The 14392-nt window shown below is 41.6% G+C and overlaps 1 protein-coding gene across 1 annotated transcript in view; it reads right to left on the bottom strand.

Moving 5' to 3' along the window:
- RORB (RAR related orphan receptor B) overlaps positions 1–14392 on the bottom strand; it is a 203606-nt gene that overhangs the window by 40945 nt on the left and 148269 nt on the right. Inside the window, exons 3-4 of the mRNA XM_006137819.5 lie at positions 12016–12157; positions 7778–8179 (exon numbers count right to left, since the gene is read on the bottom strand). Coding sequence (XP_006137881.1) covers positions 7778–8179; positions 12016–12157 — 544 coding nt within the window. The remainder of the gene's footprint in view (positions 1–7777; positions 8180–12015; positions 12158–14392) is intronic.

Genomic DNA, 14392 nt, shown 5'->3' with positions numbered 1-14392 from the left:
GGGAGGGGGGAGGACTAGATTCTTAACTGGTGTGAAGCGGAAGATCTGTCCCTATATATTTATTTAATTTTAAAACTATATTTTTGGTTAGTTTAGTCTTTTCTTTTGCTGCTTAATAGAAATGAGGCTATTGGAACAAATAACTTAGTTTTGCCTCATCCACAAAACCGATTTATTGCTTCATACACTACATCAAGAACTTTATTTCTTAGCTAGCAAAATAATTCCCACTTTTGCTTCTATGACTTGAATATTGCTTTTGATTATATAGCCCATATATAATAGAGGACAGTCATCTTACTCTCTTGCCACTTACTGAGATCAGATCATGTTATATAGGGAATTAGTCAACTCCTTTCAATGTATGTGTTGTGTTTCTAAGTACAATGTAGGAGCCTAGAATGTAACTACTATTTGTTGATATTTCCTCCTGTGTGCCTATTCGCTGTTACAATATTTAGGAACACAAATTAGTATGCAATACCCAAGTTTTCTAGCCCATTAAAAAAGCCGAAATTGCCTTGACGTGATAATATGTTTTTAAAAATTTCTTTTGGGTATTAGTTTTCAACTGAAGAGATGAATTTGAATAAGGATTTAAACATTTTTACTATTAAGTTTAATGGATGTGAACTTAGATTCAGAACACAGTAGAGAGATTTTTTTAAAGGTCTAAAAATCCCATGGGTTTAAAAGCACAAATCATACCAGGCAAACTTAACTGGGATATGTCTAGGAATTACAACATTTGTACATGAAGAGGAGACTGTACACAACGTGTAAAGCATTTGATAGGGCATCTTATGAAATCTAATTTGTAGCTCATCTGCCAGTTTGCAGTGTATGTCGTGATGTTCATTTAAAAGCCAATTTGATTTAATTTTACAAATGAAATAATGCTTAAAGGCAATTTATTTGATCGCAGCAAGTTCTTCAGTCAGGTGCAACAGGGATTCTTATAAGGTCCAGTCTTACAAATATTTAACATCTTCTCTAATAATCTGGAAGAGTGGGCTCACCACATTTTATTTAAATGAGCAAATGATTCCAAATTGTAAGGAAGTACAAACATAAGTCAGGAAAGAGACAATTTCAAGTGATCAAAAGAGGTATGAGTATAGAAAAAGGAGCTTCACTTTCAGAAATATGTAAGCTAGTATATCTTGGGAAGGTAGCCCCAAATAAGAAATGTTATGTGGGACACAATGAGGGAGATATAGGGGTTATAGTGAACAGCAAAATTTAAATTAGTGGGCATATCAAGATGAAGCTAAAAAGGCCACTGTGGGTCTGAGTTGTCTCTGCAGAGTCAATATGTCTCAGCCTATGGAGGCATTTGTATCTCTCCATTTCTCCATGCAACTTGGATAAGAATAAACTAGGAAGACTGCAATAAAGTTCAGGTATTTCATGACCAGAGAGATATACAACAACTTCTGGGAGCTGAATAAAATATGGTAATATGTGTTTTGACTGACCACTTTAAGTGTTTAATTCTCGAGTTAAGATTAATAGAGTGTGTAAGTACCAACTGGCTAAGTGACAACTAATGAGCAGCATGATAACCAACTAAAAGTATTTGAAGAATGTAAATAGTAGAGGAAAATTTAATCTGAAAAACTTCCTCACCCATGAGATTTACTGGAATGTCTCCAAAGAGCAGTAGTAGAATTAATGGAACATTAATGTCACTTGGGACAGTTAAAGCAAGTCTGAGTAAATCACTAGAAAGTACACTATAGGGAGCAATATTCACTGGCATGGAATCAGCTTAATACATCCTTTCCATCTTTATTTTCTATTCTTCTCTATCATTTTCAAGCAGTATAGGCCATAACTCAGGCAAGGCCTTCTACGCACACCCACTTAAGTACATACTTAAATTTTAGCCTAGACTTCACTTACATGCTAAATATTAAGCGTATGCTTAACAGCTATCCTGAATGTGTGTGTATGTGTTGTATACCAGGGCCATGGACTTCAGGGAAGTTTTCCAAAAGTCTGAGCAATATAGTGTTAGCACCTTTTTAAGCCCTATCTTTTTAATAAAGAGTGAGCCAGGCAGTCAGAATGGTTTATATATAACTGAAAAGTCAACAAAAGGACTGAAGAGGTGAAAATGGGTTGATTTCTTATTTGTACTAAGCCATAACAGTCTTTGCATTGAAAAGTTCACTCTTTTGTGAATAATATTACTACTGGCTCCTGCAATTAGCGACAGGGAACTAGTAGGATCTTTCAGAATGGAATGGACTTGAAATCAGTGAAGATTCAGTAGGAACTCAGAGTTTTGAACATCAGCATTACAAACTGACCAGCAACCACACAGGTCATTTGGAACTGAAAGTGGGCAATCAGTCAGCAGCAGAGACCAAACAATGAAAAAAAAAGAAAATACAGTACAGGTTGGACCTCTCTGATCTGGCGTTCTTGGGACCTCACCGGTCCTGAACAAGGGGATTTGCCAGACCAGGGGAGGTCTGCACTGCTGCCCCTGGGGCTAGGGCTCCAGCCTGGCCCTAGGGCTCTAGCCTGGCCCTGCTGCTGTCCCAGTCCTTTAGAGCTCTCTAGCAGCAGCCAGCCCAGGTGCTGCTGGGTCAGAGTGCCACAGCCAGAGCTCTGTGGCTGAGGCTGGAGGTCCGCAGCTGCCTGGCTCCATGGATGGGGCCAGAGTTCCATCGCTGGGGTAGGGGCCAGAGCTCCCAGGCAGGCTGTGGTGTTCCAGCTCCATTCTGGCCCCAACAGCTGTTGAGTTCCAGTGCCGGCCACAGAGCCAGGTGGGTGCAGAGCTCCAGTGGCAGCCCCCCCTGACATGGAACTCCCATCTGAGTCATCGGCCCTGCTATCATACTCCTGATCCTGCTGCCAGACCTCCCTGTTCCTGGGCTCTGGTCCAGGAACATCTGTGGTCCTGCTGGACCCTGGATTTTGCCAGACCAGAAAGTCCCGGATTAGGGAGGTACAACCTGTACAGTACTGTGTTAAAAGTAAACGACTTTTAAAAAAGATTAAAAAATAATTAAAAAAAAAGATTTCACAAAATAAGGAAATTGTTTCTGTACATTTAAATTAAGATACAGGTTGTACATCCCTCAACAGACACCCTTGGGACCTGACTGATCCCTACCAAGGGGATTTGCTGAATGATGAGATATCTCTCCCAACATGGCCTGTGTTGCCCCCAGCTAGGACTCCAGCCGGGGGTTCTGGGGCTGCTGTGACTTCTGGGACTTCTGGGGTGGCCAGGGCTCTATGGTTTCTGAGGCTGCCGGGGCTCCACAGCTGCCGTGGACCCCCTGCTACTTCCTGGCAGCAGGGGCTAAAATTTCCTGCTGCGCCCCCTTATTCACTTTTCCCATACCACTCATGATTTTATAGGCCTCTATCATGTCCCCCCTTAGTCTCCTCTTTTCCAAACTGAAACACAGGGCTCCTGGCTTAGTCATGCCCCTCCTCCCCCACTCCTGCCCTGTGGCCTGACCTCCTTATACCTGGACTCTGTGGTCCAGGAACATCCATGATTCTGCCGGACCATTACTGTTGCCGGACCATAGTCTCTCAGTTAAGGGAGGTACAACCTGTAGTTAAAAGCAGGATTTTAATTCAGCATGGTAATGATTCAAAGCTGCATAAATAAATGTTCAGTTGTAAGTTATGAACATTTCAGAATTACAAAAAACCTCCATTCCTGATGTGTTTGTAACTGAGGTTCTGCTGCATGCTAATTGATACTAACTGAAGATTCTAACAGTGTCCACAATAGGTTTTATTATTTAAAAAAGACAAGAGAACTGGGATAACATTTTCCAAAAGGCCTAGTGGCTTAGAAGCACTTCATATAGAAATACCTAATGTTTACAGTCTGGCCACCCAGTGAACCTCTTAATTGTAACTCAGTCATTGGGCCAGAGAGAAAGTGAGTATAACTCTATAGCTAAGTGGTTAGCACACTGTCCTGGGACACCTGGGTTCCACTGTTTTATTATTTCATAAAACGTGGAGAGGGGAGAGATGCTTCAGTGTTTTCCTGTACTGGAGTCATGGACTGTGTGGCATCTTCTGTGAAAGAAGATTACAAGAACGCCTGTTAGGGTAAAATATTACTTGTAACAAGTTTCTTAGTGTATTAAGCTTGGCTGGCGTGTTTTGTTTTATTTTGATTAGTAACTTACTTTGTTCTGTGTGCTGTTACTTATAACAACTTCAAGTCTACTTGTTATACTTCATACAATCACTTTTGTTTATTAATAAACCCAATGTTACCTGAGGGAGCAACTGTGCATATCCCTCTTTATTTAAGAAAGGGGGCAAACAGCATGAGCTTACCCATATAAAACTTAGTAAGACGGGAGTTCAGGTCCCATTGGGGCAGTGCACAATGGTTGCTGAGGCAAGTCCTTTTAATGGACTTCGCAGCGCAGACCTGACCTCAGCAGCTGTATTATACTGCCAAGGGATGTAATCCCATCCCTGCGCCAGTGCTGGAGGAGCCTGGAGGACCTAATTCAGCAGGACAGAAGGGTGCCCATGAAGGCAGGGAGGTTGGCTCAGTTGTATTTCAGCATGTGAAGTCCAGTCATTTGAAGAAGTGGGTTTTGCCCACGAAAGCTCATGATACCATCTACATGTTTTGTTAGTCTTTAAGGTGCTGCTAGACTATTTGTTGTTATTTAAGTTTTTCCTGTTACAGGCTAACTCAGCTAACCCTCTGAAGCTTTTAGTCACAAACCTGCCACATAGAGTACTCACCTTTTTCTTATTCTTTTATGTAGAGCCTAATCTGGTAGGCATGCTTTACAGTGGTCTTTGAGAATGCCACAGATTGTCCTCCATAGGTGAAATCGGTAGGGGACTGCTTAGTTTAAGGATTCTGCTGGGACTGAGGTACCATCAAGATTTAGGCCGTGTGAATGTCCACTGGCAGAAATGAAGATACACTGGAGACTTCAGAGAATTTAGGTATCTAGAGGGTTAGAAGGCAACTGAGCAGAGGTGTTGAAGATCTCAATTATGGATTTAGGCATCCAAATAACAGTTAAGTGCCTAAATCCCTTTGTGGTTGTGGCCCCAAACCTTTGCTAGGTCCTACTTTCTCTTATCAAATTTGGAGCTGGTATCAGGCTGCTCAACCATCAAATGGTCTCAAATTTCACTATGGGGCAAGAGTAAGAATTCTTTGTGTGCTCAGTACCATTCTCCTCTGATTACCCTCAGGCTCCTCAACCTTTTCCCATCCCCAGGAAGCTAAAGTTACCCTCAATGTGTGAGGGAAATTTAGGAAAAGGAAAAGGCACGTGACAACTCAGGGTATGTCTACACTACAAGGTTATTTAGAAATAAGTTCTTGAAATAATAACTCCCAAAATAACTATTTCAAAATAGCACATCCACACTATAGGGAAGCCTCGAAATTAGTCTGAGACAGGAAGCACTGGAGATTAATTACTTTGAATGACTCTGGAGGAGTAGTTATTTAAAAAAATGAGGAGTAACATTAGTTCGAACCAAGGGATTTGGTTCGAACTAATGCGTCCTGGGGCGCACTTTCACTTTCGAAACAGCAGTTGAGTGGAGTAATGCACCGGCAAGATCATGCTAATGAAGCGCTGGATATTTAAATCCCCGCTTCATTAGCAATTTCGGTCGCCTACATTTGCATCCCTAGTTCGAACTAGGGAGCAAGTGTAGACATACCCATATATGTGTCCACACTAATCCTATTTCAAAATAGGCATTATTCCTTGTAAATGCAGAGGTTATTATTTTGAAATAACGGGCTTGCTGTGTGGATGCTCGCCTTGTTATTTCAAAATAATGGGAGCTTTTTCGAAGTAACTCTGAAGTGTCGACATGCCCTCAGTGGGGCTGAAGCTGGGAGCAGAGACAACAACGGAAGCCTTTGTCAATCGCTCCGGTAAACCTCATTTCACGAGGCATAACAGAGCGGTCGACAAAAGCTTCCGTTTTCAACCGCGGAGCGTCTAGACTTGCCCTGCTGAGCCACCAAACAGCTGATCGGCACAGCACGGTGGCCATTTTGATGTAAATGAAGCAGTGATTATTTAAATCGCTGCTTCATTTTCCTATGTCTAGTAAACTCATCTACATGGCTCCATCAACGGAGCCATATAGTCTAGACATACCCTGGCAGTCCCTGCGAGGCTAAAGGCCTAAGTCCAAAGGCAGAGATGGGGGGCAGGGAAGGCATTTCTACCCCCCAAACTGCAGTGACTTACCAAGAGCAGGCCCAGGGCCAATTTCACACCCTCTACTCACCTCCTTCTTTCCCCCAGCTTCCCAGAGGCCACACCCTTGGCCTAATTGAAGGCAGGAAGCTGGATATAGGAAGTGGGGGACAGCTGCTGCTCTGCCTGGTGCCATGGAGTGAGCAGGCCCGGAGATCCCCCATCTCCTGTTGTTGCCAGTGCCCAGCATTGCAGCTGTTCTTGAGTTCCCAGCTGCCTTTGACTGCTGGAGAAGCCAGTATGAGTTGCCCAGGTGTGGGATCCAGCTCCCAAGCAGCACAGCCTTGGTAAGCAGTGACCCTCAGGTGAAGGGGGCTGCAAGGCTGAACAGTTCGGTACCCAACTGTTCGGGTACCCTGCTGAGCAAAGTTGGGGGGTAGATGGCACTCCCTCCCGGGGCCCCACTGTACAGAGCCAGCTTAAGTACCACCCAGCCCTGCCCGCACCCCTAAATAGAAGTCAAAGTACTCCTATGCTTAAAATTTCTCAGCTGCCCAGTGGCTGGACCCCAAGCTCTACCCAACCCCTGCTGTACACCGGAGTTTTTATAGAGCATTGGTGGAGGAGGTTCAGAAAGAAAGAAGTTGAGAATCTCTATTATAGATCACCCTTTTCTTCTTGTTTTTTAATTAAACCCAATTAGAGAGGTGTTACCCTCTAATTTTATTCTAAACCACAACCGACTCAGCATTCATCACTTGTTGAGGTGGGAAGCTCTTAATTAGTAAGCCAGCCTCTTTTTCTTCCTTCATTTTTCTTCTTCTTAGAATAGAATACAGTGCTTTTGGTTGTGTTCTGGGAGAACCTGAACCTCTGTATTTAGTTAGAAACCCTTCCCAGAGTGTGACCGCAAGTCAGAATATTATTATTCACCCGAACCGTGCCTTTTATTTACTCAAACACCTGGCAGCAGGCTTGTAGTGCCATTTGCTCTGGCAGCTAAAGGAAAACTTGAGTAAGATATATGTCCAAAATATCCAGAGAGTTAATCCAGAGAATACAAATCATAGCTGATTTGGGGCCAGATCCGCATTTCAATTACACAGTTTTAAATTGAGAGATCATTGCAATTACTCCAAATGCACATCTGTGTAACTGAGATCAGAATCTGGTGCTCATTTTAATAAACACAATAGAATGAGCCACCTTAGGGACTCTTTGTGTTGACAAGGATATGTATAGCTGTCAGAAAAGATCATTAAACCCTCCTGGTAATGAGCTCATTTGAAACAAGCTCCCTATTAGTAATTATCACTTGGTTTTGATTGATTCATCAGTTGCTTTCGGTGTTCCAGTTTCATAAACAGCTCATGAATTGCTGAGTTAAGAAATGTAAGAATTGTTTTAGAGTTTGGTAAACTCAGGCAACAACGAAAGAACCGCAGCCAGCCACCTTGCCCTGTTTCAGGCCTAGTCCGTTCTAAATGAATTGGCTGTGTGCCATATCCGTTATAACTGGACTGCAATTTATACTACAACCAAAAGAGTCAAACAGAGCAGTAAGTACTTGAGGAGTGAGAATTTTTTCTTACCTATTTCGGCCATGGTTATCCCCGGAGCTAACTGCCCATTGTTGAAAGAGCTATAGGTAAACAAGTTTGGTACAGAAGTGAGGTCATAGATAGGTTCCTGCTTTATCTGTTTGATTCCAGTCATGTCTAACCCAGACTGATCTGGGGAGGGCTGGGCAGAATCAACATTATAATAACCCTCCGACTTTGGCAGGTCAATGACGTGCCCATTCGAGTAAGTGCCACCAGTTTCGTTGTTCAAGTTGCTCAGGCCATTACTGATGCTGCTGCTGTATACCCGGGCAAGGGCTTCTGCCTCACCACTCTGCTGCTGCCGTTGCTCCTGTAACCGCTGCTGGTGCTTCTGTACTTCAGCATACAGGCTGTCCCTCTGCTTTTTGGACATTCTTCCAAATTTCACAGCTGAAAAGCAAACCACAACAGCAACCGTTGCTTTCTTTTTCTATTTTTACTTTTCACATTACCTTTGCCCTGTCTTTCTGCCAGAGATGATACAAAGCTGCAGACTACACATGTGTCATGTAAGCTGAAGACTTATGCTCCTGGCTGTACAAAGTACCAACACAGCTCCATTTTGACAGGCAGGATATTAGTCAAGCAACACTCTTCCCTGGTGAGAATGTTAAAAAGGCCTAGCGTTTTTCTCTTTTCTCTTTGTGTTGACTAAACAACAACCCAGATTTTAGATTTGTATCCTATGTAGTTTATCAATTTTCCCTAAACCTTTAAACAAGGGCTACTCAACACGCAGACTGTGGCCATTTTATGTGGCCCATGGCACAGTTTGGATTTACGCGGGGCTTAACATGCAGCCCATGGGTGGGAGCCAAAACAAAAAAACAGTCAATATAATGGTCTTCTGTTGATATGCATTTTAGTAGTTAAATTCCTGGATTGTCATTGCTGTCATATGGGTGAAAATTGGGTGAATATTGGATTTTAGTAATATCAGCAGAACTGACATAAATGGGCCCATGTGTTGTGTAATCTTGCCTTAATCTTTGTATTCATGCGTGTCAGTGTGAAGGAAGCTATTTGCATTTGTTTGCATAGATATTTGCATGTATATGCAACTAAACTTGAGTTGTGGCCCTCAGCATATGCTATGAGTATCATTGTGGCTCCCGGGGCTTCCAAAATTGAGTAGCCCTGCTTTAAACTATACATGAACTGATTAGTGCCTTCTGATGAAAGCAAATCCCAAAGCCCCAATATTGCAGCCTTTCAAGGCGCTGTGATCTTTACACGCCTAGTTTTTTAAACAACATTTGAGATTAGAGTTGGGACCTGAAGGAAAAGAGCAGATTTGAAGGTAAGCAGCATAAATGAATACAACATCTGACATAAAGGCAAAACTCATGGATTTACAAAATCATATTTTACATAATCTCCATGTGTAAAATATGTACATTCTTCCTGATCACAAATGAAAGAAATAGTGTTACTTTTAGAGTAAGTCAGTATTGGAGCACAAACTGGATTCCCAAGCCCTTGAAATCTTTAGAGACGTCATAAATAATATGCTCTGATTCAAGCATGAGTTGTTAGGCTTGATACAAGAGATACTGATTTTAAGGCTTGTGTTATTTATACGGGAGGTCAGTCAAGATAATAGTAACAGTCCTTTCTGGCCTTAAAATCTATTAATTATTTTGCGGTGGTGGTGGGGGACCTCATTCTAGAGATGGTAAATAAGTTTTTAGAATAAATGAGGACACTGAATTGGGAGAAGATCTAGAGGGAGAAAAGAAGGGGATCATGAAGGGAGCCCCAAGGGATACCAATGCAGAGCACAAAAGAGGGACACTGGAATGTTCCTTTTTTGGGAATGTAATTACAGAATAATTATTAGTCAAGATGAGCAGGGTTGGTGTCCTTAGCGTCTCTCTGCCAGAAGCTGAAAATGGGTGATGTGGGATGCATCACTTGATTATTACCTTGGCACAATATGTAGAAATATTTAGAGACAATATAGATGACTGTGGAAGATAGGCCTGATTCTCATTTATACTAGGACCACTTTATACTTGTATTTATATCCACTTTCAGGCCCCTTCACAATGGTCAGATCCTATCTGTCTGTGTGACTGTGAGTGCAAATTGCATGCTAAGGGAGCAGAAAGATGTGCAAGAAGAAAAACACTAAAGAAACCAGGCTGCAAGAAGATTAACATCTCCATCAGTTTGTGATTCCCTTCTAGGGATTACTTTCCCTGCTATGTCCCTGCCTTTCCATCCTCTGGGCTTGTATATTTTACCACTTTACACCATTTTTTACACTACTTATGTATACTGCCCATCAGGCACTTCTCACTCTTATTTTAACCTTACCAGACGACAAGAGGGAGGGCCAATCCACAACAACTTTATGTTGAAAAATGCAGCTACATATTTTCTTTAATTTTAGGGCCTCAGTAATAGCAACAAACACCCACTGTTTATGCTCATTATATTTTCATTAATTGGACTCTCCAGCTGCTGTCAATTAGCATCCTGCCTCTGCGTGATAGAAATGAGTCTGTTATTAGACTGAGAGTTAAAATTCACATATGATTTCTTTGTAACAATGAACAAAAATCAATAAAGGCAAAACTGTTTATGCGAGCGTGTTTGTTGTACTCATAGAGGTGGGAGGAAGACTGCACTGGGAGACGAAGCTTGCTGTCCACCTACACTATCAAAGACTCAGGAGCAGACTGAGAAATTCTGCTTTACAGGTTAGGGACAGAGCACTAGCAGCCAAATATAAATGTTCCTGTGATACCTTAAAGCCCTCAACTGCAATCAGGGGACACCACTTTTATGAGGTGGCTATATGCCGATTAACTGCTGAAAGAACACAACTTTAATCTCCTGTGGGCAGAAATGGGAGGCTAAGAAGGTGGTAGGCTGCAGGCTAGAAACCAAGCTGAATTCAATTAATGGTGAGACTGTGGTACCCTTATAAAGGCTGGATAGAATTTTATACTATGAACTTTCCCATTGTACCTTGGAGTAAGGTATTACTCAAAGGGTACGTCTAGACTACACAGTTTTTCTGGGAAAAACTGTTTAGTGTCTAGGGAACGTGTTTGTTCTTCTGCTTATTTTTGCGGAAGAGCAAATACGCTCTATTCCACAAGGAATAAGGAGGCTTCCAAAGAGGGTTTTTTCCCGACATTTGGCCCATTCTAGATAGACCAAATATAAGAAAAGACTCTTCCGACAAAAGAATCGGAAAAATCTACGCAAAATGTGGAACGCATTTTGCATAGCTTTTTCCAAAAAATAAGATGTAGTGTAGCCGTACCCTATATAGTAAATAAGAGTATTGTAATCTGGCCTTAAACTAATTTAGAAACTCTGACCAAATTTTTTTTTAATGATTTTAAAATTTCAGTTCAGATTTGGGAACAATCCAAATTAGCAGCGGTAGCAAGGGCTGACATACTGCAGGCAGTCTTGGCTCAAGCTTTTTTACTCCACTCTGCCGTTGCAGTTCAATGCTGACCTGCAACTCAACTCTTATACTAGTCCCAGGCATTTTTCAGTCTCAAATTGCCAATCATGATGACTTGTGTCACAGTTTGGAAGGTGGATAATAGGACAAATGACTCATTAAGGACTAAGAAAAGACCACCAACACCGAGATATATAGTTTTCTCTGTGCAGCCTCACCCGGAGGTTTCAACTGGCTACACTAACCGTCCTAATTTTTTTGTTTTAAGCTGTTGTGTAGCTCTCTTGATCACTGCTATACTGCTGAAGGTTGCACCAAGTCATTCCTTCGTAATGTAATGTAATTTTAGTGAAGTGCTTTCAGATCCTTTAGCATAAAAATTGCTCTAAGCAAGCATATTTCCTTGTTAACTGCATGTTGTATTTATTGTAGTGTCTCAGGTCCTCAAACATTTTTAAGCATGGGCAGTCTTGACACACCAATATTTAGATTTATTAATATAAAATATTATGATCTGGTCCAGCATATGAAGCCATCACAAAGAGGGGGACCATTCTCCTTTAATTAGAATGCCACATTTGTCTTAGTAACATTGTGTTTCAGTGTAATGTTGCTCTCCATTTTGTTGTTTCATCCCTACCCCCACCCCATGAAAAAAATGCTCCTAAATTTAAGGAATGGTAAAGATCTATGTTTTACGGTGAATGCATTACAGAGCAGTTAGCTTTCCTTCTTTCTTTCCTTCTAGAAATCTGTCGGGGGGCTTAAGTAGTCAGCAGCAACGAAATTAACTCCTTACCATCTCTAGACATTCCTAGGGCAAGACACTTCTGCAGTCGGCAGTGTTGGCAACGATTTCTGTTGGTTCTGTCAATTAAACAGTTTCTCTGCCTGGGGCATGAGTAAGAGGCATTGTTCTGCTGACTCCTCCTAAAGAAACCCTGGAGAAAAAAGGAGAGAAAGAAAAAAAAAAACTATATATATATGGGCCACTATAATAATCTCTAATTCAGTGAAATGTTCTTTATGATACAAGTATGTAAATGTTTTAGCCATAAACAGTGAAATAAACAGGATAACAAACTTTATAGATTGGTAACACAGTACCATGTATTTTACTATGTATTTTAGAAATGTGCTTCTTCTGTGAGTCCATTTGTTCAAGAACTCCTCCTAAACAGCAAGAGTTAGAACCACCAAATTTGGTATGTAGCTTCCTCTTATCATAACTTAAAGGAAGATCAAACTTGGTTGTGCCAGGACAATGGGATGTGGTGGAATGCAATTGTTTAACATCAAACAGAGAAGGAGGGCAGTGATAGCAGGGACAGTTATACTAACAAATAACCTCAGGAGGGCAGCAGGAGGCAGCATGGCCCACACTACCTCTTCCATGAGAAGCCAGCGTCAGCCTGCACACCTCCACATCATCCAGGCTGTCTCCAGGGAGAAGATAGTGAGTGGCATGCATGGCCTCCGCTGTCAAGAGGCCAGCCCCAGGGAGAAGCCAGCTGGTGGCCTGCATGACAAGAAATGCAAGCTATGTCAAGAGAAATGGAACTAGAAAGGGTAGACTAGAGAAAAAAGCTACACTTCTACAGAACAACAAAATGTAAAAAACGCAGAAGGAGCAGGTAACCCAAAGCAGGGAAGAGAAACAAAGGAAAGAAGCCCATTGGAAAACCTAGTATCTTTAGAAAGAAGCAACTGCGCACTAACGGTGCGTCTACACTGCAGGGCTTAACTCAAAATAAGCAACGCAAATTGAGCTACGTCAATTGTGTAGCTTATTTCAAAATAGCTTATTTCGAAATAGGGAGCGTCTGCAGTACTTATTTTAAAATAATAATAGTGAGGTAGCTGTGTTAGTCTGATCTTGCTAAAACAAAAGGAAAAACTATGTAGCACTTTAAAGACTAACAAGATGGTTTATTAGGTGATGAGCTTTCGTGGGCCAGACCCACTTCCTCAGATCATACTCTGGAAGAGAATTGGCATGACCATACATACCAAAGGAATACAATGAAAAAAGTGAACAAATTATTAAACTGACAAATCAGATTTAGTACAGAAGGTGGGGTGCGGGCTGTACTAAATCTGATTTGTCAGTTTAATAATGTGTTCACTTTTTTCATTGTATTCTTTTGGTATATATGGTCATGCCCAGTGCTCAATGAATCTGTGTATCTACTCGCCTGTGGCGAGTAGATTTCAGCCAGTCGCCCTGTTCATCGGCAGCACGTGCAAGTGCAGTGCGGGTCTGGCACATGCACAGTGCGGGGCTGGCGAGTGGATTTGCCACGGTTTGTCGAGCCCTGGTCATGCTAATTCTCTTCCAGAATATGATCTGAGGAAGTGGGTCTGGCCCACGAAAGCTCATCACCTATTAAACCATCTTGTTAGTCTTCAAAGTGCTACATAGTTTTTCCTTTTATATCGAAATAAAGCACTCTTCTTCTGACTTCCCTTATTCCTTGTACAATGAGGGTTAAGGAATTGGAGTAAGAAGTCCTCCAGCTCGACAGTATTTTGACACTATTTCAAAATAACTGCCTGCTGTGTAGACACAGACTAAGTTATTTTGAAATAGTACTAGTTATTTCGAAATAGCGTTGCTGTGTAGTCGTACCCTTACACAGTGAGAAAGAGATTGAGGGGGAGTCTAGCGACTGCAGGAAACCAGGAAGGCAAATTGAAGATAAAATGTGAAGTTAGAATCCATTGGTGAAAGACCGAGTAAGGTTAGACACTGCTACAGTGAAAGTGAGGTGGGTGAATGTTGCTCGGATGGTTTATAGACTAAACCTGAGCTGAATCAGAAAGTTAGGATTGACTTGATTCAACAGGTAATCCAATATTGTTTCAGTACAGGACTATGGATGACATCAGCAAATCATGGCAATAATAATAGCTGTGGTGAAACAATGGTGAGGAAACAATGTAATTGGATTGTTCATGATGGGATTCACTCAATAAATATAGTTTTTGAAGCTTCACTCACATCCTAGGACGTTAAATAATGTCAAGAGGTGTCACTAACACTGGACAATATTTTGCATTTGAGGACAGTCTATGAAATGAAGCTTAAAAGTCCCATTTAAACTAGCCTGAATGGGCTGTGTTAATGGTTATAATCTATTTACAATTTAATTTAAGACACAGGTTTTGTATCTTTG

Source organism: Pelodiscus sinensis, chromosome 6 (assembly GCF_052426305.1).
Source record: "Pelodiscus sinensis isolate ZL-2025 chromosome 6, ASM5242630v1, whole genome shotgun sequence".
Lineage (NCBI taxonomy): Eukaryota > Metazoa > Chordata > Testudines > Trionychidae > Pelodiscus > Pelodiscus sinensis.
The sequence above is the reverse complement of the archived record's forward strand: the minus strand, read 5'-3'. Positions and strand labels throughout refer to the sequence as shown.